The sequence below is a fragment of the Haliotis asinina genome, chromosome 4 (genome assembly GCF_037392515.1).
Source record: "Haliotis asinina isolate JCU_RB_2024 chromosome 4, JCU_Hal_asi_v2, whole genome shotgun sequence".
Taxonomy (NCBI): Eukaryota; Metazoa; Mollusca; class Gastropoda; order Lepetellida; family Haliotidae; genus Haliotis; species Haliotis asinina.
The window spans coordinates 114,473-140,797 of NC_090283.1; the positions used below are offsets into that span (position 1 = coordinate 114,473).

A 26,325-nucleotide genomic window follows, 5' to 3' on the forward strand; every position below is an offset into this window, starting at 1 on the left:
GTCACGAATTGGGTCAGGGGGCTCAAAGTAGGACGCACACTTCTGCCCATAAGAACGAAGGTTTTTCTAAGAGAAGAGACAGAGGCGGCAGAGGCGGCAGACGACCGAGACACAACCAACAACCTCTCCAGCAGCCCACAGCAGAAAAGGTTCCGAGCGAGACTGAGGGTCAGAGCCAGAGCCAGAACCATCGCCCGTTTAAAACTGTACTTTCTCCTTACAATAAAATTAGCCTGGATTGACGAATCGTGTTGTGTTACACGTAAGGGACTCCCTCTTCTTTTGGTGCCGTGACCCGGATCCAGGCAAGGACATCAAGTACTAGGTAGGTGACTTTTGGTTTCTCTCTGATACCATATCTCTCCTCGGGTACCATTTTCTGACTGTGGGTTTGTTGTTGGTAATTGTTAGGCATTTGACACAGTAGGTAAGGTATTACCGAGGAAGTAAGTCAGTATTATTTGAAGAAACAAGTAGCTACGTAAACTGAAGGTTAGTGTATAGGAAATTCAAGGGATTATAACAAAAATGGCAGAAAATATTGAAACTCTGTTTGGGCATATTGCTGTTCAGTTGGGACATCTCCCGGAAACAATAATGGCTGGGATGAGAGCATTGTCGGTGACGGTGGAGTCACGGGTAGGACAATTAGCTGAAGTAATAACATCTCAAAGCCTGTCCCAGTATGTAAAGCCATATGAAGGCGAACCTAGAAAGTTTAAAGAGTGGATCAAATCTCTGTATAAGTATGTCAGTTTAGCCGACATTCCCGATGACAGAATCAGATTGGTGGCGTTTCAAAGTAGTCGCGGTACATGGGCAGTAGTGATTAAAGAGCAACATTTACAAGGGAGATTTGATTTGAGGTTAGGAACACGTGAACTTGGTGATAGAATAGGTAGGGTTACACCGGAGCCTATGAAAGTAGACCATTACAGGATTCCGAAGAAATATTTCAAATGTGACATTCCGAGACATAGAGCGAAAGAATGCAATAAGGAAACAATAGAGCCCATCGAAAGGCAACCTTGGTAGTATTACCAGAAAGAAGTGAATCAGACAGTGATAATGACAATTACGGACTGAATGATACAGACACTGAGTTGATTGAGATCAATGTTAATGACAGTAATAGACGGGACACAGAAGCAGTTGGTAATACAAAAAAGGAACACAACGCAAAGACGAAACGATTACTAGAGGCGATTGTAAGCCTTTTGTAGTGATGAATCATCCTAGGGTGGGATGTAGGAATCAAACATATATGATAGGTTGTATGTTGTTGTCTCTGTTCATAGGAGCATGACAGCAGCGGTAATATTCTTCCTCTTAGGGTTAACCATTGTTAATTCACTATTAATACGTGAAAATGTAGTGTTCCGTAAGGTGAAGGATATTTCCATAAAGAGGTCGCATTGGCTGGTGACATTTGTTATAGACTTGAAACTTTATGAACGGCTTATTGACAAGTTAGAAGCAGATATAGAGGGAGTTGCATCAGTTACAAATAGCATAGTCAGTCGCAATTACAACCCAACTAAGAAGGATATTGTTGTGTTATTCAGCGGTTTAAGCAGTGATATTTCATCACTGAGAGCTACACAAATGAAGCTAAGGGAAATGTTTGAAGACTTTCAAACATTAAGTAAAGGCAGATCTAAACGATCAGTACTGCCCTATGTAGGAAAAGCACTGAGTTTTCTGTTTGGCACAGTATCTGAGGAAGACCTGGAAGCAATACATAAGAATGTGGAAATTTTGTTTAGGAATCAGAAAGCTCTAACGCATGTTGTGGAAGAAAGTCTCTCTATACTGAACACTTCCAGGGTTGAAATTTCAGAAAATAGGCATATGATCAATGAACTGGCAGATGATTTACACCAAGTGGACATGAAGTTCCTGAATATCACCAGAACATTAGAAGATAGAATGTTAAAGTTTGAACATTATGTAATAGTGTATTTGGGATGTTCGTTGGTCGTTGGAGAAATTCGTGAAGTTATACAGAAAACAATGTTTTATCTACAACATTTACAGTTACAGTTGAACATCCTGGCACTAGGAAAATTGACACCAAGTACTATTACCCCATCTAATTTGAAGAAATTACTCATCGATATTAGTACCCACTTGCCTCGCACAGTGCAATTGCCACAAGATCCTAGCAAAGAGTTATGGCGTTTTTGTAGAACTTTGCAAAGTTCTACAGTTATATATGAACATGAGATCTTAGTGATTTTAAAAATTCCTTTGCTAGATGTTAGTGGAAAGTATGAAGTTTATAAAGTTCATAATCTACCAGTACCCAGGTTTATGGAGAATCTCCAATCTAATGAATTAGATAACATGGTGGCACAACACCAGCTCGAAGCAGATTCACTTGCGGTAAATGTGGAGCGGACTAAATTTGTATTACTTACCTCCGAGGAATTAGAAAAATGTACTAGGCCCGTGACTGGTTATTGTTCTATTAAAAACCCTGTTTATCCTATAAACCTAAGTAAGTTGTGTATCACTACGTTATTCGTGAATAAGAAAGCTGACTTTGAAGACAAATGCAAAGCCATTATCAGGTTGAAATCTGTCTTACCTTTAGCAGAATACTTATCTGATGGCGTGTGGGTAGTTACAACCATGAGAAAACTAAGCTTCTCTGTTATCTGCCACGATAATGTAGCAGTAGCCTCGACAGTCATTGTTGAACCTCCATTAGGCATCGTGAGGCTAAATATAGGCTGTTATGCCTCAAATGATCACGTGACATTGCCACCACATTACCAGAAACAAAGTCAATTTCATGTAGAAGAATTTTTCTTTGAAGCTATCAAGGTATTTAATATTACAAGTCTAAAATGGTGGGAACCGGTTCATTCTACCCTCAGTACGATGAACACAACGAAATTGCCAGATCAGTTAAAAGACCTAGAAACAATATCAATGGACCAGTTAGTAAATGAATTGAAGGGAATGCAGAATCAGGTTATAGAGGATAAGGATCCAAAATGGCCATATGCCATATTGGCTATAGTAATTGTAGTTAGTATCATAGGGATAGTTTTAGGATACCACAGGTTTAAGAGATGGTTAACCCGGAGAGTGAGGGGTAGGAGAGATGCCAGGGGCACTCCTAGTTACGAGATGGCGCCGATTAATTCGGGAGGAGAAGTTTCTTCCTTCAGACACGGTGGTTGTTCTGCGCCTCTACGTCAGGACGGAGAAGAAAACACAGGGCTGGTCGTGGGACACCAGGTGGCGAAGGTTGAACCGGAGGGCAAGGTTATTGCCCACAGAGGGGGGATACCCTCTGCGCCATTTAAAGAAGAAGACGTGGAAACTGTGAACCATGCAGTGCGTCGCCTCTATCCGGCTTTGGATTCATGAGGAAAGGTGTCCAGGGAAGGCCAGAAGGGTGTGTTCGTCTGACGGTACGACGGTGTGTTTCCTAGAGCCCTAAGGGACGGGCACCATAATGTGTATGTAGCAGTATGTTATTAATACTGTATTTTTCACAGCATAATTCATAAAAATCATTAATCACATATTTCATAGACATCATTATCTGTTCAATGTTCATTTGTTCCATGTTGTCTGTGTCTTGCTGTTGAATGCCACCTCTGTACATCTTCACCTTTTTCTTCTGTTTCTGGAGCCTTGTCAACAAGGATTTCCCTTCACTTCCTTTCTATTTTTAGCCAGGTAACCCATTCTTTGGGAGTTTCCCTTTCTATTAATAGGACACATCAAAGACTTCCTTTGATGTGCTACCTATGTTCTTATTGGCTATTGTGCCCTCTGTCCTGACTTCCTTTGGCCACCTGTTTCCCACCTCACTTCACTTGCTGTTGCTGAGGTGGAAGCACCATTTCGTTTTCCAGGTATGGCCAATTTTCTAATCTATTTCCATCTGCCTCTTTACTTCATAATTCTCTATAAAAAGGTGCAAAATGTCTTTTAAACAATAGTAACATATAATTGAAAGTAATATTTATTCAATAATTCTACAAGTTTAGGAATATACATTTTAATTAAGGTAAATTGTAAACATGGTTTTGACCTTGTGCTTTTGAATGTTTGAACAACTTTTACGCAGGTACTTTAACAGGATATTGAATAATTCACTGTGATATATACACTAGCTGATAGTACTGTGATAATTTGAACTATAATATTTAAATTATTTACTTGGTTCTGAAGTTTTATGACTTCACTTGCTGTTGCTGAGGTGGAAGCACCATTTCGTTTTCCAGAACTTGACTCAGCAACAGCTTCATTCTCCATTTAATAAATCTTCATCTTCACCACCATTGCCTTGTGTCGTCTTGAGCAGCAGCCAAGAGCCGAACCATTAAACACACGGCTACAATATATATATATATATATGAGTCTGCCACATCTGTACGTCCTGTCTCTTGTTAAAGCAATATCTCATGACTTGTACCCAATGTCTTCAAATTTGGTGACAGCCTACATTGGGGGATTACCGTACACAGACACCAGTTGATTTGGGTGACCGTGACCTTATTTTCAAGGTCACCGCGACTCTGACCATTCTTCAAGCTCTTGTTAATGTGACATCGCATGAACTGTTGTACCCAATGTCTTCAAATTTGGTGACAGCCTACATATGGGGATTACCCAAACACCAGTGAATTTGGGTGATCTTGATCTTGTTTTCAATATTACCATGACACTTTGTTCCCTGTTCAAAGTTATGTTAATGCAATACTCCATACAACCAATGTCCTCAAGTCTGTCGACAGCCTACACTGGGTGATTATCCAGACACCAGTCATTTCACGCATTTTAGGACTGTGAGTGAAAAGTAGTGAATATGTTATAAATATTTCATTTTTTTAGCGGTGGGGGACATTGTTAGTGGTAAACACTTGTTCTAATAGTGCTATTCCAGTTGTTTGACTGTCTCACTCACTCACCTCTCCATCTGTCAGGTCACACATGGATCGTACCTAAAACTCCATCTTTCAGGTCACACATGGATTATACCTCCAACTCTCAATCTGTCAGGCCATACATGGATAATACCCACAGCTCACCATCTGTCAGGTGACACATGGATCGTACCTAAAACTCCATCTTTCAGGTAACACATGATCATACTCAAATACCCCTCCATCTGTCAGGTCACACATGAATCATACTAATACCTCTCCATCTGTCAGGCCACACACGAATCATACCAATACTCCTCCATCTGTCAGGTCACACATGGATCGTCATTTGTCAGGTCACACATGAATCATATAAATACCTCTCCATCTGTCAGGTCACACATGGATCATACTAATACCAATCCATCTGTCAGGTCACACATGGATCTCCCTCTCTCAGACTGCACATGGATCATACCTACTGCTCTTCGTCTGTCTGGTCAAGCATGGATCATTCCTACAGCCGTCCATCTGTCAGGTCACACATGGATCATACCAACACCTCTCCATCTGTCAGGTCACACATGTATAATGCCAATACCTTTCCATCTGTCAGGTCACACATGTATTAAACCAATACCTTTCCATCTGTCAGGTCACACATGTGTTATACCAATACCTTTCCATCTGTCAGGTCACACATGTATTATGCCAATACCTTTCCATCTGTCAGGTCACACATGGATCATACCAATACATCGAGATCTCCATCTCTGATGTCATACATGGATCATGCCTAAAACCTTCCATCTGTCAGGTCACACATGGATCATAAATACAATTTCAGTCTGTGGGGTCCCACATGGATCATACCTAGAACTTTCCATCTGTCAGGTTACGCATGGATCATACCAATACCTTTCCATCTGTCAGGTCACACATGGATCATACCAACACCTCTCCATCTGTCAGGTCACACATGTATTAAACCAATACCTTTCCATCTGTCAGGTCACACATGTATTATGCCAATACCTTTCCATCTGTCAGGTCACACATGGATCATACCAATACCTTTCCATCTGTCAGGTCACACATGGATCATACCAACACCTCTCCATCTGTCAGGTCACACATGTATTATACCAATACCTTTCCATCTGTCAGGTCACACATGTATTATGCCAATACCTTTCCATCTGTGAGGTCACACATGTATTATACCAATACCTTTCCATCTGTCAGGTCACACATGGATCATACCAACACCTCTCCATCTGTCAGGTCACACATGGATCATACCAATACCTTTCCATCTGTCAGGTCACACATGGATCATACCAACACCTCTCCATCTGTCAGGTCACACATGTATTATACCAATACCTTTCCATCTGTCAGGTCACACATGTATTATGCCAATACCTTTCCATCTGTCAGGTCACACATGGATCATACCAATACCTTTCCATCTGTCAGGTCACACATGGATCATACCAACACCTCTCCATCTGTCAGGTCACACATGTATTATACCAATACATCGAGATCTCCATCTCTGATGTCATACATGGATCATGCCTAAAACCTTCCATCTGTCAGGTCACACATGGATCATACCAATACCTTTCCATCTGTCAGGTCACACATGGATCATACCAACACCTCTCCATCTGTCAGGTCACACGTGGATCATACTAATACATCGAGATCTCCATCTCTGATGTCATACATGGATCATTCCTAAAACCTTCCATCTGTCAGGTCACACATGGATCATACCAATACATCGAGATCTCCATCTCTGATGTCATACATGGATCATGCCTAAAACCTTCCATCTGTCAGGTCACACATGGATCATAAATACAATTTCAGTCTGTGGGGTCCCACATGGATCATACCTAGAACTTTCCATCTGTCAGATCACACATGAACCATGGATCATGTCTACAGCTCACCGTTTGTCAGGTCACACTTCAAGTGCTGACATAACCTTTCTCCTTTGAATGTTTGCATGTGCAGTTTGGTGGAAAACGGTTCGGCAATTTACTTTCAGGTAATTGTATCATGAACGACTCGTGGTTAGTCAAAGTAAAGATGGGCTCAGTATTATTTGTTACGCTGCTTGTACTGTCATTCCCGAACTTGTAAGACAAGAAAGGGAGAGCACTCTACTCTCTCGCAATGACTCTTGTGAAAACACTGTCTCTCAGTGGCCGGGTAGTTTCGACATTACAAAGTTGCAGGTACGTGGGCAAGACTACCATTTAACTCATTGTATGGCTTCACGACAAGAGATCATTCTTACATGCTTGTTACACAAGCTCATAAAGCTTACATTACTTATTGTGAGCCTCGGTTTTCGTGCACCTATCTCTGTATTTAGTGCTACAGTTTATTGACGGTGTACCCAACAAACTTCGACCATTCGCTCTTAGAAAGTTAGCCAATGTGTACTAGATGGGCTACATAGTATTTTCAGTTACACTTCTCAGTTGACAGGGTTCCGATCGGTGTGTTTCTGACAATTTGAAAACATTTACAACAACCGGTCATTGCGTCAGCGACACACTCTTAATTTAGCCACCCAAACATTTTTCAACGGCCCACCTATCAGTATGGCAACTACACACAGCGATCCACTACACAAGAATTCCAATGTGTCCCAGCTCCCATTTATCAGACATGAAGATCGAGGATTAGGTTAGAAGTGATATTCAGTAACCAATGCTTGTCATTAGAAGAAGCTGGGATGGAGTGATCAGACTAGCGGCATGAAGGGCACCATTTCATAATGCAATCACATAAGGTTAGTCTGTCTCACAGTCCCAGAACCATTTTATTTTCCCCACAGCCATGCCCTCCTTGCATTGCTAAGCTCTAAATGAACCAAGTTTAGATTGATTTCCCCAAGTTCTGAATATCTGGACTCATTGGTGCTCATTGCCATTTTAAATGGGTGTATTTGTTACAGTCAGAATTATGTATATATTCATGAATAAGGGTTACTTTACGCTAAGGTGATCGTGACCCTCATACTTTTCTGTGAATCAGCGGAATTCTGTGTGTTTGATGGCACTGCTTGCGTTCATGATATATATTATATTGTTTCAATTAACACAGCTCCAAAAAGGCCTAGCCCATTTTCCTCTTTTTTTTTCACTCATACCTATACTCATCCCTGAATTTACTTAGTCATTCATGCAGTGTTACACAACATACAATTTGCGTAGTCATTCTTGAATGGAAATCATTGAATAGGTCGGGGGAATGTGCCAGGACAGTTACAAAGGTTACTCATGAACTTGGTGTCTCCATGTATTTAATCCATGGACAATACGGAGGTTTCGGATTACGTCCCTTAGTAAGTGCTCTCTTTAGAAAAGGCGAAAAAGGGTCGCTACGTCACCGGAAGGTGGGGCTGTTTCCAGGCCGTCGCTAATGTAAATATGCCGTCTCATCACTGTTGTGTTCCGGGTTGCACCGCATCGACGCGAAAGCAGCATAAACTGGAGAAGTACCCATGGCTGCAGGGGGTGACTTTTTTGTCCTTCCCGAACAAGATCAGGGCATCAAGTCTTCGCAGAAGATGGATTAAGCTCGTCCGACGAGAGCCTACATGGGCACCGAACAAGTACAGTCGGATATGTTCCAGACATTTTTTGCCCGGTTGTGACTGTCCGACACTTTTCCCTTATAACAACTTTAAAACGTCCTCCACTCAAAGGTAATGACCACTTACACATATACTTTATTTTTCAGTGATTTTGTAAAGTCTTGTAGCCTCTATTTTGACACAATTTAATGAGTTTGGCCGCAGATCTATAAATAGATCCGAGGTTTTTCATGGTGGACGTTTGTCAATATTAGTATAGTCGAAAAGACGACTGTTTTAATTATTCGTTTAATTCAAAATTATTGTCAACTTTGGCCTTACGTCTGCTCAGTATAAATCTACAAATTGTGAATAATAAAACCGAATTATTTTAGATGTTTGTTCTATTTTTGCAAGTAATAAATATTCTGTTGTAAAACACTGTGAACCTGAAAATTATCAGTTATATTTTTTTTCATAGAGTTACTCAAAACTCATCACTTAACCTGGCCTTGGATGAGAAGAAATCCACCAAAGAGCTTGCAACTACAGAGGTTCCACCTGATTTATCAGGAAGCAGAGACTTTGCCGCCATACCCTACACAGTTGGAGAGATCACAGTCCTTCAACCAACAAGGAAAATAATTTTTTCAAAAGGTCTACTCATAAATAATTTTTAACTTTAAACGATAAATCTTGTTGAAACTTTATTTTGAATACAGAATGAAAATGTTGTGTAGATTAAGTAATTATTTCTTAAAAGAGCAAATTGACCTTAATTGATTCAAGATATTCGTTTCATTTTCCTCCAGGTGCTATAGAATCAAACACACCCATAGTCAGTGACGATCATGACTATGTCATGAAGGATGAAGAGAAGAGCTGGATGTGTGAAGCTGGAACTCAGACAGATCTGACAATGTCTGACATCCATATCATGAATGAGGACCTTAAAAGTAAAACTGAAAAACTGGATGACAAAGAAACTCTATTTAGGGACTTGTTTTTGGAAACTGTTGTTAAAGATGATGAACATGTAAGGTATTATACAGGATTGCCATCTTGTGCTGTTTTATTGGGCATCTTCAACATACTTGTTTCTAAATGTTCAGTTTTGAACTACTGGAATGGCAATGCTGCTGCATGTGAAATAACAAATACTTCAAGATGTCGTCCAGGTCCAAGTAGAAAGTTGACAATGTATCAAGAATTTATTCTCACTCTTGTTCGTCTGAGACAAGGATTTCTGCAGTATTTCTTAGCAGATGTGTTTGGAATATCAAAGTCACGTGTTAGTCAGATATTTGCAACACGGATTACTTTTATGTCTCAAACCTTTGATAATGTACTGAAATGGCCATCAAAACTACAGGTTAAGAAATATATGCCATTGTCTTTTAAGCAGTTATATCCCAGAACACGAGCCATAATTGACTGTACAGAGTTCTTTTTTCAAAAACCTAGATCACCTTCAGCCCAAGCAGCTACTTACAGTTCGTACAAATCTAAAAATACTGGGAAATGTTTACTTGCCATATCACCATCTGGTACTTTCACGTTTGTCTCTGACTTATATGGTGGTAATGCTTCAGATAGGTATATTACAGAGAATTCAGGATTTTTAGACTTAATTGAACCTGGAGATATCATGGCAGACAGAGTTTTCAATATTCGTGATTTATTGACAAGAAAGCGAGCTACCTTAAATATGCCACCATTTACTCGAAAATGTACTTGGGGTAAGAAAAAGAGACTAAATGTGAGTGAAATTAAAAAGACAAGAAGCATTGCAAAACTTAGAATTCATGTCGAGAGAGCTTAACAGAGACTAAAATGTTTTCGACTTTTAAGTAACATCATTCCTTGGGAAGTGAAACCACTTGTTAACAAAATGGTGAAAGTGTGTGCATTTTATTGTAATCTTATGCCAAAACTAGTCAGGAACTAATTCAACTTCAATACCTGTTGTAAAGCAAATAATGCATTTATTTTGACTTGACAGAACAGTGTCTTGTTTTCGAATAATCCTCTGAGAAAAAGACCCAAAACAATGTGATACAGGTTTTTTTAATACATCATGGTTTATTGTTGATACTGTGATGTACAATAGTTGACATGTAATCATTTGTACATAATTATACCCACATCCAATTACTGCATTAGCATCAAACAGATCTTGGCCTAGATTTTTTAAGCTCTGTTGGCGCTAAGATAGTCTTAAGTCAATGTGAATATATGTCACTTATATGCCTTAGTGCTGAGAGAACTTCGAAAATTGAGCAGCTGGACTATGATCAATCATTACAATACTCAACAAATCAGTGTGCATTTCAGACAATCTACACAAGTGAAAACTCAGAGGCCCATATAATCTGCATATCTGGGTAAAATACACATGTAAAATTTCCAATTATACCAATTACACATACAAAATATTAGATATGCAAAAAGTATTAAACCTGGTCATGGGTTATATTTATAAGAATTGTTTGAGTAATGAAAAAGACATCGATTGTTATGAATTTGTACTGTTAGTGTAGTACTAGTGTTGTACTGTCAGTACAGGATGAGTAATTTTTATGAAATCAATTCCATTATACATTATCTGTATTTAAGTTGGTTAAGAAGATGAAATACCGACTCAACATTCATAATACCCATTCATGAAAAATGAATTCGGTACAGTAACCACATGAGCTATATCTTATCTTAGGCTCTCGTTAAAGATGACAAATACTGAATATACATTGTAGTGGTAGGTAGAAAACTTGTTAGTATGTGTCAAGTTGATGTTTATAATTAAGTGCCTCATGGTATTTACAAGGTGCTTTTTCTATGACAGATCATAAACTGTTTACACAACAGTTATCCCCATTTAACTTAACAGTACATTTGTGTTGTAGTAAAAGCCTAATTACACCAATAGGTCTGTACACAACATATGTACAGTATTACCTGGAGTCATATTAATACATGATGACAACAATAGTAATATTATTTACTACTTTTTCATGTACATGTACTTGACAGTAACAGATACTGACATCTCAAACACTGTTATGAATAACACTAGCTGGACAAATGTACAGAAATAAACTTCAATTTACGTTCCATAATATCTTGTTTCTCAATTTACATACTATAATGTATGCCAGTAAGTAAGTATTACAATTAATAGAAGTCAGTATTTGGTGATACTTGAGTTCTGTTATGATCATCCACTTCGAATGACACTGGGATGAAACAATCTGTATATGCATGTCAAAGTAACCTTTAACACTTCTCACATACACTTCATGTGTCAATAATTTGCAGGACTACAAATGCAGATCAATTTAAGACAACAGTTTAGGAACAATGAATGATTCATAGAAAGAGGTTATTGACTGGAAATCTTTTTTCCATTCCATTTTGTCAAAATAAATTCTATCAATATATATCAAATGCTTTCCAGTTTTTATGGTACCTTCAACATAGAGAACAAAATCACACCAGTGAACATTTGCAACTGCCATTTGGCACTGTATTTGCTTGTACCAAGGTGAAGACTTGGTCAGCTTTATCACTCCATTTTCATTTTTATATACATTGTAATTCTCAGAACAAATTTCCTCAATACTGCAATTTTTGTATTTGTAAGTACATTTAACCTCTAAAAGGCCCTTACCACAACATTTACAATGTACAACACCATCAGGACTGGCACCAAGATGAGGCATGCTTTCATTTACTAATAGTCCTGGAACATAAACATTCAGGACAACATGGTCTGTTTTTTGTTTACACTCATACAATTCACGGGCAAGGACTTCACGCTCTTCACCATACAATGCTGGTGCTAATGTTGAAGAGGCACAAGTACTACTAACAGCAGACAAATTTCTATACTCAGACATGACTTGCTTTACTATGTAATTGTCACTTTTATTTTGACTGTAAATTAACACATTTGGAATGACAGATGCAGTCAGTCGACCACATCGATACTTAAACCAGTTTTCATTATCTGACTGACCCACAGAAAGTGAATTAATTTCTTCACAATCACTGCTTGTCATGTTAAGCTTAACATAATCAATGAAACTTGGGGGTGAAACTGTCAAATTTTTAAATTCAAAGCCAAATTCAAGCATAGTTTTGGGAAGTGAACAGGCAACTTGACTATGGTCATTATCCAAGACTTCATTCATTTGACAATCAGTGTCCTTAATTAATTCATGCAATGCATTCTGGACATCAAAACAACATTCATTCCTTGGAAGATAATTGTTGATTGTGTCTGTGTGGAGTAGTGAAGGATTAATTTCAGCTAATTTAAGTGGTAACGACTCTTTCCTAGCATTGTCCCAAACACACTTGACATCGGTGCAGGTCTCTGTATTCCTGTCCACATGTCTTTCAGACCAGTCCACTAAGCTGAAGAGTAGGGCAACAACATGCTTACAAGCACCATCATCACTGAAAAAATATGGAATAGAGCTTATTTAATAAATATTTAGAATTTTTTAAAAAGCTCATGAACATACTTTGATTTTTAACACCTCACTACACATAATTCAACTGACTATGGCTAGACTACACACAGGAAATTACTTAGTAGGAAAATACAGATAATAATAATACTTACCCTGTACATTCACATCCTGCTGACACAATACAAGCATTTCCCCTCTCCAGCAGACACCAGGTTAAGTAGGGTTTCTCAGACTGTGATGTCTCACGGGTGCAGTGGGCTCGAACATATGTATGATTATGTGACAAACTATGAAGCTCAACAGCATGGATATGGCCATCGGTATGTAGTCGGTAGCCCTTCTCCTTCCTGAACCCCTTCAGCCTCTCTTTGCTCCAACTTGCCGGCCCTAGCAAGTAAACTAGGATGTCAGCTTGACAGAACATCGGCAGCAAAGTCAGGTTGTCGGTCCACGATTTCAGTTCGGGCGACACAACTACGGGAAATGTTACTTTTTCGTTGTCAACAACAACCGTACTTCTCTCCAAAAGGAATGAAGACGCATCATCGGGAGTCGTCAGCACTGGTAAACCAAGTTCAGCTGCCTTATTCGCCAACTCACGCAGCTGTGTCAAGGTGTAATTTGAAACAGTCATACCCCTTGCCTTTAGGAAGGATCGTAATTCTGGTTTCAGCATCGAATCGATAGATTTTGAATTACCCGCCATTGTGACACTAAAAACAGCCCCACCTTCCGGTTTGTTGCGCAACCCATTTGCGCCTCCCCGCGCAGAAGAGTGATAACTCGAAACCTCCGTATTGGTGAATGGTCCAGATGCCATGTGGTACCCTCAGCTCATACAAGAGACCTTATCTTACCTCACTCATAAATGTTGTTTTCGAAGGGCTAAGCCCTCTTTTATTTATTGTCAGTGTACCCCACTGTCAATGGCAGCTCATTCAATACTTCATGGTAGTACTTCTTTAACTTGAGTAACATTGAATCATGCAAGATGCATGGAAATTTGCACTGCTTGAACCAGGAGGGCGACCCTTGAAAACAAAGCAAGTAATGTATGCAAGAATTATTGCTACCATTGAAGTTAGAGAACAACAGATGTTTCTTGTGATTACAAGCGTCTTGGGTCGGCAGGAAGAAATGGACACTGGTCCCATACCTGCAGATTTGCAAACAAAGTTTTCAAGAAAGTGTAGCTTTAGAAATATTAATTTCATTTAGGAGATAAACATAGTGTGTTCAAAAATCATATTTTACCGAATTGAAGGCAAGTAAATTTCAGTTGGAACTCCATAGATAGGAGTGGAGAAGATTGCAATGATGGTACCTCCATAGATAAGGGTGGAGAAGTTTGCAGTGATGATACCTCCATCGATAGAGGTGGAGAAGATTGCAGTGATGGTACCTCCATAAATAGAGGTGGAGAAGATTGCAGTGATGGTACCCCCATAGATAGGGGTGGAGAAGATGGCAGTGATGGTACCTCCATAAATAGAGGTGGAGAAGATTGCAGTGATGGTACCTCCATAGATACAGATGGAGAAGATTGCAGTGATGGTACCTCCATAGATAGGGGTGGAGAAGATGGCAGTGATGGTACCTGCATAGATACAGATGGAGAAGATTGCAGTGATGGTACCTCCATAGATAGGGGTGGAGAAGATTGCAGTGAAGGTACCTCCATAGATAGAGGTGGAGAAGATTGCAGTGATGGTACCTCCATAGATGCGGGTGGAGAAGATGGATTGCACTAACTCGTTACTCCCGTAGCTTGTTGTCTGATGGCTCTGAGTTGCCAAGTTTACATCAGTGGTGGAAGGGAGACTTTTCTCTTTTTGACAGTTTTGACCCACCAAGTGCGAGAGAACCTTGAGAACTGGAATGATGGTTGAACATTTGACTCTAGTCCTTGTGGCAGTTCATGGACCTCAAATTGTAATTGCTGATACTCTGATTGTTTCTGTGCCCTGGTATTTGCATAATTTCAGTTGCAACCAACTATTGCAATACCATTGCAATAGGGTTTTCACCTCTAGTTTTTTCTCATTGAATTGTCTCATTTGAAATTATCTCCTAAATAAACACAAGTTAGAGTATTTTCAGTCTAATTGACAAGAAACTTTAAACTTAGATCAGTTAAACAGTCAAAGCTGAACTCAGAGAAGCTGTAAGTCTGCATCCAAACAATAAAAAAATACACAGCAAAACATGTTTAATAAAAACTATCATCGAAGAACTGTAAGTCATGAATTTAATGCAAGCATTTAATAAATGCAACAAATGCATCTGTACTCTTCTTGCTTTATTATAATTCATGTCTGCTGTTGAGAATTTCATGAATGAAGATCTCTGGAAGTCTGGGTTAGGGTTAGGGTTAGGGTTAACATTCATCATAACAATACAGAATACAAATACAATTTTGACATCTCGTACAATTAATTTACAAATGAGCACTAATTTCCATGATACTACTTGATATCCATTGAATTTATTCATCGGCAAATTACTAGTATGTGAAAATAGCAGAATTGTTGACACTACACATTACACCAAAACAGGTCACTTCCTCATTAAAGTAATCTCAAGTCACATGGAATTATCACTGGGTACAATCACTGGTCATTGCTTAAAGTCACTCAATCACATCAGCCAGATCTGACATTACAATCACAGGTCATTGCTTAAAGTCATTCAATCATGTGAGCCAGACTGGCCAGTTTCCATGGCAGCATAGTCCAAACAACTCTTTTCCATTCACTGATTAACAAGCTCCACACAGATTCCTGAACTTGCTCTAATTTGATGACCTAGTTTTGGCCAAACCCTGGCACTCGCACTAGGTTCATGATGCATTAATTACATGATTTACACTACACAGAACATGAACACTGAAAGTATCCAGGAATTGTACATCTGACAGTGATGTGGCATTAATGAAATGTCCAGATGAAAGTTAAGAATATTTTGAAATGTTACAGATACCAAAGCTTAACCATGTTTAAAGGACCACTAAACTCAATTTTTTGGTACTCTTTTTATCTCTGCATATGAAAGACTTTTGGTTAGTCATAAACGAAACACCATTTGTTTTTAAGAAAAACTTGTGGTTAATAAATACCAAGCGCTTAAAAGTTGCCAAAAGATCCGTCTGCTTCTCTCTCGCCTGCAAATGAAACCGCAGACAGGTTACGTAACTCTGTTGCCAGAGCCCAACAGTGATGTCATAGAAGTAACGATTTCCCGTTGAATGTATAGAAAATGTGTAGGAAGCTCGTCATTTTGCTGATTTCTCGACTTCACCAAAGACATGCCGAATTGTTGTGTTGTTGATCCTTGGGGTCAGGTGATGGTGTCACTATACACAGATTTCCACCATAAATTGGTTGTTAGTGGGTGCGAAGTGAGCTTTGTGGAAGCCCGTGGTATATACTAAATCGGATGGTTCGCCCCCAACCACGCTTCCAGGATAGAAAATGGAGATCAAGTGTCATCAAGTTTATAAAATCAAGACTGCTTACTACACATTGCTGACCAAAAGGATTTTGCATGGATATATCGCTTTCTTCCTCGGAAACGAAGTTGTGGTCAAAGTGACAATATTATCGTAAGTAATATTATATTGACCCCTTATATTGACCGATTCCAAGACTGAAATTGTTGTGTTATAAGCATGTAAAATCCTAATGTCCATCAATAAAATACATGTTTTACTACCAGTAGAAAGTAATATTGATTTTGTAAGTCGGTGAAAACAAAGTTAAATAGCATTCATCCTCAGACAGGGTGCCGCCATTTTTTATAATCGTGAAGTCACGGGCTAAAGTCCGTTAGAATTATTTAGATTATGATTTGTTCTCATCAAGTTAGAAAATCAAAACTGCTTTTTACTGGTAGCTAAATATGCATTTGAATGATGAACAAAAGGATTTTGCATGACACAACTTTTAACATAAGGACTTCTTCCAAGGAAGCAAGGTGGGGGTCGAAGTGACATTTATATTGCAAGCAATGTTATATTGACCACCACCTCACTTCCATGAGTGAAATTGTTATGTTATAAGCGATGTCATGCAAAATCTTATTGTCCATCAATAAAATACATATTTTACCGCCACCATTTTTGAAAATCGTGAAGTCAAATCCATTTGAATTAATGAGATTATGTATGGTTTGTTCTCATCAAGTTAGAAAATCAAAACTACGTAAATCCTAATCATGACCAAAAGGAGTTTACATGACACAACCTGTAACATAACTTAAGCAAGGTCGGGGTCGAAGTGAAAATACTGCGCGATAAATTTCTTCACTTGCAAAATTTACTTGGTTCATAACGTTCACTCACCAGTATGTAGACACTTGTCAGTATACGTCTTTATACTTGGTCTCATAATCCTAATCACTTTATAATCATACTTGTATGCATTTTGAAACTTAATAAAAAAGAAGTGATCTTTTATATGTATAAGAGGAATGTAATATGTAGACATTTCATAGTTTTCCTATATGAATCATAATTCGCACGCACGCCCTTGTGTATGTCGTCTGCATCATTACATTTAACGACGAAAACAATGATTCTGTTGAAAGCTACGACAACTTATAAAAAACAAAACTGCAAATATTAAAATTAAAGTTATAGGAGCAATGTCAGGCTATTACCTTTGAGGAATGTATCCATCAATATCCACAAAAACAAGTGATATATAATTCATCTGCAGATTTCCCAAGTGATGTGTCTTTTAACAGTCTAAAATACGAAAATGTGATGTATCGTTTCAGGTTTTTCACATTGCTGTATACGTTCATTGGTTACCCAAGATAGCACACCTGGCAACTAATTGCATAATGTGCGTCATTCTTTTAAAAAGTTATTTACTTAGCCAATAATGAGCAATCAGTCAATGTATTGGCAGTTAATCCTTTGAAAAAAGGGTGTTGTTTTTACATAGACACAGACAAGACAGCGTGTATTCAGTATAGAATAGTAAATGAACATACATAAACACTACCTTTTGACAAATCTCCCATTTAAATCCCCATAAAACAAATTAATCAATTAGCGTGTTATCGGTTAATCCTTTGATCAATCCAGACAAAAGAAATGCCAAATGGGGGCCTTTGTCGGGTAATCTAAGTAGCGTTACCACTAATTATACCTGTCATAAATTCATTGACAGAGCGTCAAGTGAATAATGAAAAAGAACGTGTAGGTTTATACCACCTAACACGGATTACAACCTAGCGACACCAAGTGATTTTGACAGAATCGTCTATGAAAACAAGGGTTGTAACTCAAAAACTAGGCAAAGCAGGAGACAAAACTAAATGATAGTAGATTGTGAGAACGTATAGCTTTCATTTTTCTCAACAGCTTTCGTGATTTCAGGTCTGTACAAACCTGTAAACGAAACAGTTTAACCCCTGAAGTGTAGATGAATGCTGCACGGACCCTCATTTCTATACCCACTATTACGTCACGGAGACGCGCCTCTCTGATTGGTTGAAATTTCGTATGCGGCTGAGAATTGTGCACTGTTGACAAAAAGGTCGATTTAAGGTAATTAAAGATCGAAATGAGCAGTTTTAATGACGGGGTTTCATTTGTAACGATGTCAGCAAATGATTTTGCGTTTGTACCCTATTAGAGTACGTGTGACCTTTAACATATGTTGTCAAACTAGGATTATGGATGAAGCCATCTTCGCACCCACAGGGACAGAGTCCCCCAGCCTCAGGATGAATAGACTGAATGATAACTTGGATTAAACAAGCACAAAAAGTTGGATATTTCAGAAAGTGTCTGATTAGACATAGTAACTTTATAAACATTAACGTCAAAATGAACAAATCTGGTACTCTCTGTACTCTGCGCTGCCCGCTTATCGATGGAAGTCAATCACTAAACTATCAATAGTCACACATACTATCGATGAATTGATACTTTTCCATTTCTACCATTGATTAATTGCTATTGGAGATTTGATATAGTGTCTACTTTAGGACTGCCATTTCCAAATATTTCTAAAGACCCAAAAGTATGGAGCCAGATGTAGTTATTATTTTTTTTACAGATTGAGATAGAAATGCAGCAGAGAGGGTTTGGGTGATCCTGGCACAGTCAGGCTGGTCAAGCTCATCATCAGCTCAGGGCCCTCACCCCCTCTACACGCAGCCCAGACAGCGAATGGGACTTCTCCCAGGAAACACTGCCTAGTCGAACCCACCAAGAACTTTCCGGAGAATATGGAGGCTCCCCAACACTGCAGCCTTCTGCATTACCCAGATTGTCAGAAGGGCTGTGCTCCCGGTGGAGAACCCGGGCACTCTCCTGATCTGCGCCAAGAGATCAGGAGGTACCAAACCAAGGGCACCGAGAACAATGGGGAGCCTGACGACAGTGTACTTGGGATGCAAGCGAGACATTTCAAAGGCGAGGTCCGCATATTTATCATGCTTTTCCTGAATCTTGCCAATCACATTGCTGTCAAAAGGGACAGAAAATTCTATGATATAAATAATTTCATTGGCTTTATCAAAAAGGACAAGATCAGGTTTGTTGGCTGGAATTCGTCTCAGGCTGTATATTGGCCTATTCCAGAGAAGTTTAAAAGCATCATTTTCCAGGACGCCCTGAACATGTTCAGGGTCGTACCATGGATGGACCTCAGAGTCAAAGCCACAGGCATGGCGGAGACGATAATAAAAGCAGCGAGCCATGCCATCATGTCTTTTAAGATATGCTGTTTGTGCCAAGGAAGGGCATCCACTGACAAGGTGTTGGACAGTCTATTATTATTATTATTATTATTATTATTCAATCTGCATTCTTAATCTTTATCACTACTGCAGAGTAGTTTGTTTTGTCAGCTACCCTGTTCCTCTTTGTCACTCCCATTAATAACCGTATTTGATATTTATGGCCTTTATTGGTCATCCCCCTTGGCTGTGTCTGTCATCACATCAACTGTAGAAGGAAGTGCTATTGTTTTTCTCTCTGCCCTTTGTTGAATCTTTGCCTGTCTATTGTTGTTAAAAACTATATATATAGTATTCCCAGAAATTATTGAGAATCATGTTGCGTCATGTAACTCATTACGTTTATTAACTTCTGGCGTTTTACATACATAAACATGTTAAAACATCATCCTTTTACAGTCTCAGTCTTGTTTTAGTACTTTGTTAGACCTCCTCGCTCAGCAATGCATGCCTGAATACGCCTAGGCACACTACCCATCAAAGTTTGTAGGTAATCGTGTGACAGGGTATCCCAATATTGGACCACCTCGGCCTTCATATCTTCAATATTTCTCAGTCCCTTTTGGTTTATTCTGCCCTTCATGACTTCCCACACATTCTCAATTGGGTTTAGGTCTGGGCTGTAACTGGGCCAGTCTAAAACTTGAACATTTTCGCCCGACAACCACTGTTTTGTGTAGCGCGCAGTGTGTTTTGGGTCATTATCATGCTGGAAAATCCAATCATCTTCATACAATGTCTGTGCTGTCGGAAGAAGGTGACCATTTAGAATGTCAACGTATCTTTCTTTTGTCAAATTTCCCGTGAAAACACACAATGGCGTCACTCCTCGAGCCGATATGCCACCCCACATGTGAAACTTCGGGCTATGTTTTGGTCGCTGGTAGATAGGTTTGACAGTATCTTTGGTCCAAATTTTCACACAATTAGGGAAAAGCCAAACAGAACTTTCATCCGAAAAGAAAACATTACCCCAATCTTGATTTTCATGAGCCCGACACCAGTTTAAACGTTTTTCCTTTTGTGCATCTTTCATCAACGGCGAGGGAATTCCACGTTTTTTCACCCAATTAAGTCTCTGTAATTCCTGCCTAACTGTTTCATTGCATACCTGAGGACTTCCTCTGCTAATCATTTCATTTCTGATGTTCTCAACACTTTTCAATTTGCCCCTACTCACTCTCTGCCCAAGTCTTTGGCGATCCACAACACTGAATTTCCTAGGCCGACCTGCCCCTGCTTTGTGCTCTATCCCGGTTCCTGTTTGAATATTCTTCAAAGTTCTGTATACTGTAGACAGAGGAATACCATGTCTACAAGCTAACACTTTAGCATCAGCCTCACCCCTTTCAAAATCATCTAGAATGAGCTTTCTTTTCTCTCTTGCTATAAATTCTGCCATGTCAACACAGGAAGCCGTCTGCGCAGACAAGGGAGATAACTCTTGATGTAATGAGCTGCCTTCTAAGCCTTCAAGAGCTGTCTCCCTTATTTAGTATGCTTAGTGCATAGTGAAAGCCCTTTTTCCAATCTTAGGATCATTAGAAAAAAAACAAAGATTTTCTCAATAATTTCTGGGAACACTGTATGTATGCTCACATCTATACTGAGTGTGAGATGTGAGTGTGGAGTCCGGCATTCCGACTGTCTTAGTAGGGACAACCGCGAGCAGGGGTATGCCGCTCGCAGGAAAGGCCCTGGGGTTGAGCTGGAAGTCCGCTCACCTCATTCATGTAATACCGAACTAATTCACCACAAGCCGATGACCATAGGATCCCGCGTTGACAACTGGTGTAAGAATCTGGGTAGAGTAACTTTGTAGCTTACTCCTGATCTTGAAACCTGTCTATGTGCCTACCATTGACATCATGTATCAAGGATGATTCCCCAAATTCTTCGTCAAAACGATGAGACTGCAAGGGAACATGGTCCCTCAGCTCTGCCATCTTGAATGGAGCATCATACAGCAACCACCTAATGGACAACCTACAAGTTAAGGATGGAGCAGCAAGGTATGACAGACCAAGACAGTAGGTGTGTCTCTCCCATAGAGATCTCATCACAGCCATCAACATGGAGATCGTGTATTCATCCAGAAGTCACCTTATGAACACCTTCAACACTGACATTGTATACAAGACACATCACTAGGACTTACTTATCTGTGTGTACTTAAATGACTGAGTGCAGGATATACAATGTGTTATAGTTGAAGTGCAACCAGGTATGTTTGATCATAGATCAGTACATTACTACCTTCTTATGTCTATACCATATTGTATTTCGTGCATGTGAACATTGATTACTTATATAGATACAGAATGAAGTCAGAATAGGAATATTGTTTTCTCCAGATACCCATAACCACATTTTTATCATGTGTCAATATTAAGGCATTTACAGCAAAGATGACAAGAATTTTTATGGATGATCAACTTCTTTATTGCAGGGTAGCGACGTTTCGGTATAGATTCTTATACCGTTTTCAAGCGTGTATAAGAATCTATACCGAAACGTCGCTACCCTGCAATAAAGAAGTTGATCATCCATAAAAATTCTTGTGTATAAGAATCTATACCGAAACGTCGCTACCCTGCAATAAAGAAGTTGATCATCCATAAAAATTCTTGTCATCTTTATCTCAGCAACTTCTAGAATGCCTCTCAAACAGTTCATTTACAGCAAAGCAATATTCAGCATTTTAGAATTTTTAAGTCAGAGTAGGGTTGTTATTAATACTTCTTTATTGGGCATAGCACCCACAATATATGTGCAAGCTCTGTCAACGACACAGGAATAGCCCCCATTGTAGGAGTATTATTTTTTTTTTATTGGGCATAGCACCCGCACTATATGGGCAAGCTCTGTCACAGACACGAGAAGAGCACCCATCATACTTAAAAGGGCAACAGTACCCACAAGTACCGTCTGAGTCACACGATAATGCTAGACTCCTGGTTTTAACTTTCTTAATGTGAAATATTTGCTGAGATGTTTAATGCATACTTTTATGACGCTAATTATTATCATTATTTGGTACTGAGCCTCACCACAAAGCCAGACTCCAGTTTTGAATATCCTGCTCAGACTTTGAAATATTTCTTGAAACTGTCCAAAGTAGCCAATACCCGAATGTGAAATGTACATTGCAATGATCCTATGATTACTTTTCTGGTGTCAGACTGACAACATGATCACTTTCCTACCGTCGATGCATAGAAATACTTGCAGCATGGGATGTCAACGACATCAAAAATCACTTTACAGTGATTATGTACTGATTCGCACTGTTGGTATTTACATAGCTTCACTCCTATCAGTTTGGACTCAATTTATTTGAGCTTGGGGTCCAAGCTTTACGGAACAGAGGGAAGTTGCTATAGTGTCTACTTCAGGACTGCCATTTCCAAATATTTCTAAAGACCCAAAACTATGGAGCCAGATGGAGTTATTATTATTCAATCTGCATTCTTAATCTTTATCACTACCGCAGAGTACTTTGTTTTGTCAGCTACCCTGTTCCTCTTTGTCAGGGTTAGGGTTAGGGTTAGGGTTAGGGTTAGGGTTAGTCTCCAACTCCATTTGTCCATCAGTAGGGTTTAGACTCCTAACACAGGTCAGCTCTAGCCCTCAGCCCAGAGGGTTGTACCAACTCTCTGTGGCCACCCTTGTTACTCTATCTCTTGTAAATACAATTGTAATTAGGTTCTTGTGACTTCGGACTCTTTGCTGAGTTAATTCCCCCAAGCAAACCAGCACGCCAGTTTAGATAAGGGAGCTCACTGGTACCCTTACTTGGACCCGAGACCCATATCATAACAGATTCAACAACTGCAATACATCGATAGTTTGATGCATTGCTACAGCCCTACACAATTACTTCCTCAAAATCCAGTGTGTACACAAAGAATGTTGAAAAGTTGTAATTAGTGCCATCTTGAATATAACGGAGTGTGGTGTTTTTTCTTTGGCTATGACCTGCCTGCTTTCAAATGTGTTTTTTTATACACTATGCAGTCAACCTCATGTCCGCCTACATCACTTCCTGTGCGTCCAAACTAGAAGAGGAAGGCCCCACCAGTTACCATGGTTACATAGAAGTTTCAGAACACGCAGGAAAATAGAAAAAGAAACAGGTGTAGCAACCACATCAACTCCAGGAAGCTTGCTGAAACCATTGTGCTTCTCAGTCGGGGTAAGATGATCGCGATTCTCAGTACGTGTCACAGTGTAAATGTCTCAGTGCATGGTAGGGGCATGGACAGAATGGAACAGTGTGTGGTGGGTATGGGGCAAGGTGTGATGGATATGGTGCACTGTGTGGTGGGTATGGTGCAGTGTGTGATGGGTATGGGGCAGTGTGTGGTGGGTATGGTGCAGTGTGTGGTGGGTTTGGTGCAGTGTGTGGTGGGTATGGTGCAGTGTGTGGTGGTTATGGTGCACTGTGTGGTGGGTATGGTGCAGTGTGTGGTGGGTATGGTGCAGTGTGTGGTGGGTATGGTGCAGTGTGTGATGGATGTGGTTCAGTGTGTGATGGGTATGGGGCAGTGTGTGGTGGGTATGGTGCAGTGTGTGGTGGGTATGGTGCAGTGTGTGATCGGTATGGTGCACTGTGTGGTGGGTATGGTGCAGTGTGTGGTGGGTATGGGGCAGTGTGTGGTGGGTATGGTGCAGTGTGTGGTGGGTATGGTGCAGTGTGTGATGGGTATGGTGCACTGTGTGGTGGGTATGGGGCAGTGTGTGATGGGTATGGTGCAGTGTGTGGTGGGTATGGTGCAGTGTGTGATGGGTATGGTGCAGTGTGTGATGGGTATGGTGCAGTGTGTGGTGGGTATGGTTCAGTGTGTGATGGGTATGGGGCAGTGTGTGGTGGGTATGGTGCACTGTGTGGTGGGTATGGTGCAGTGTGTGATGGGTATGGTGCAGTGTGTGATGGGTATGGTGCAGTGTGTGATGGGTATGGTGCAGTGTGTGATGGATGTGGTTCAGTGTGTGATGGGTATGGGGCAGTGTGTGGTGGGTATGGTGCACTGTGTGGTGGGTATGGTGCAGTGTGTGATGGGTATGGTGCACTGTGTGGTGGGTATGGTGCAGTGTGTGGTGGGTATGGGGCAGTGTGTGGTGGGTATGGTGCAGTGTGTGATGGGTATGGGGCAGTGTGTGGTGGGTATGGTGCAGTGTGTGGTGGGTATGGGGCAGTGTGTGATGGGTATGGGGCAGTGTGTGGTGGGTATGGTGCAGTGTGTGATGGGTATGGTGCACTGTGTGGTGGGTATGGGGCAGTGTGTGATGGGTATGGGGCAGTGTGTGGTGGGTATGGTGCACTGTGTGGTGGGTATGGGGCAGTGTGTGGTGGGTATGGTGCACTGTGTGGTGGGTATGGGGCAGTGTGTGGTGGGTATGGTGCAGTGTGTGGTGGGTATGGTGCAGTGTGTGATGGATGTGGTGCAGTGTGTGATGGGTATGGTGCAGTGTGTGATGGGTATGGTGCAGTGTGTGATGGGTATGGTGCAGTGTGTGATCAGTATGGTGCAGTGTGTGATGGGTATGGTGCACTGTGTGGTGGGTATGGTGCAGTGTGTGATGGGTATGGGGCAGTGTGTGGTGGGTATGGTGCAGTGTGTGGTGGGTATGGTGCACTGTGTGGTGGGTATGGTGCACTGTGTGGTGGGTATGGTGCAGTGTGTGGTGGGTATGGTGCAGTGTGTGGTGGGTATGGTGCAGTGTGTGATGGGTATGGTGCAGTGTGTGATGGGCATGGTGCACTGTGTGGTGGGTATGGTGCAGTGTGTGATGGGTATGGTGCAGTGTGTGATGGGTATGGGGCAGTGTGTGATGGGTATGGTGCAGTGTGTGGTGGGTATGGGGCAAGGTGTGATGGATGTGGCTCAGTGTGTGATGGGTATGGTGCAGTGTGTGGTGGGTATGGTGCAGTGTGTGATGGGTATGGTGCACTGTGTGGTGGGTTTGGTGCAGTGTGTGATGGATGTGGCTCAGTGTGTGGTGGGTATGGTGCAGTGTGTGGTGGGTATGGTGCAGTGTGTGGTGGGTATGGTGCAGTGTGTGGTGGTTATGGTGCAGTGTGTGGTGGGTATGGTGCAGTGTGTGGTGGGTATGGTGCAGTGTGTGATGGGTATGGTGCAGTGTGTGATGGGTATGGAGCACTGTGTGGTGGGTATGGTGCAGTGTGTGATGGGTATGGGGCAGTGTGTGATGGGTATGGTGCAGTGTGTGGTGGGTATTGTGCAGGGTGTGATGGGTATGGGGCAGTGTGTGGTGGGTATGGTGCACTGTGTGGTGGGTATGGTGCAGTGTGTGGTGGTTATGGTGCAGTGTGTGGTGGGTATGGTGCAGTGTGTGGTGGGTATGGTGCAGTGTGTGATGGGTATGGTGCAGTGTGTGGTGGGTATGGGGCAGTGTGTGGTGGGTATGGTGGTGTGTGTGGTGGGTATGGGGCAGTGTGTGATGGGTATGGGGCAGTGTGTGGTGGGTATGGTGCAGTGTGTGATGGGTATGGTGCACTGTGTGATGGGTATGGTGCAGTGTGTGGTGGGTATGGTGCTTTGTGTGGTGGGTATGGTGCAGTGTGTGGTGGGTATGGTGCAGTGTG

General features: G+C 40.8%; 2 protein-coding genes across 2 annotated transcripts in view; both read left to right on the top strand.

The window, feature by feature from the left end:
• The first annotated feature begins 7,011 nt into the window (after positions 1 to 7,011).
• The window catches only part of LOC137280691 (presenilin-associated rhomboid-like protein, mitochondrial), an 85,290-nt gene continuing 65,976 nt past the window's right edge, over positions 7,012 to 26,325 (top strand). The window contains exons 1-2 of the mRNA XM_067811907.1: positions 7,012 to 7,138; positions 23,733 to 23,910. Of these exons, the coding sequence (XP_067668008.1) occupies positions 7,077 to 7,138; positions 23,733 to 23,910 (240 nt within the window). The 5' untranslated portion in view covers positions 7,012 to 7,076. The remainder of the gene's footprint in view (positions 7,139 to 23,732; positions 23,911 to 26,325) is intronic.
• On the top strand, positions 9,395 to 11,852 carry LOC137281546 (uncharacterized; the record flags this gene model as incomplete). Its single annotated transcript, XM_067812845.1, has 2 exons — positions 9,395 to 9,980; positions 11,803 to 11,852. Coding segments are annotated over 2 exons (636 nt in total), but the record flags the coding sequence as incomplete, so codon positions are not given.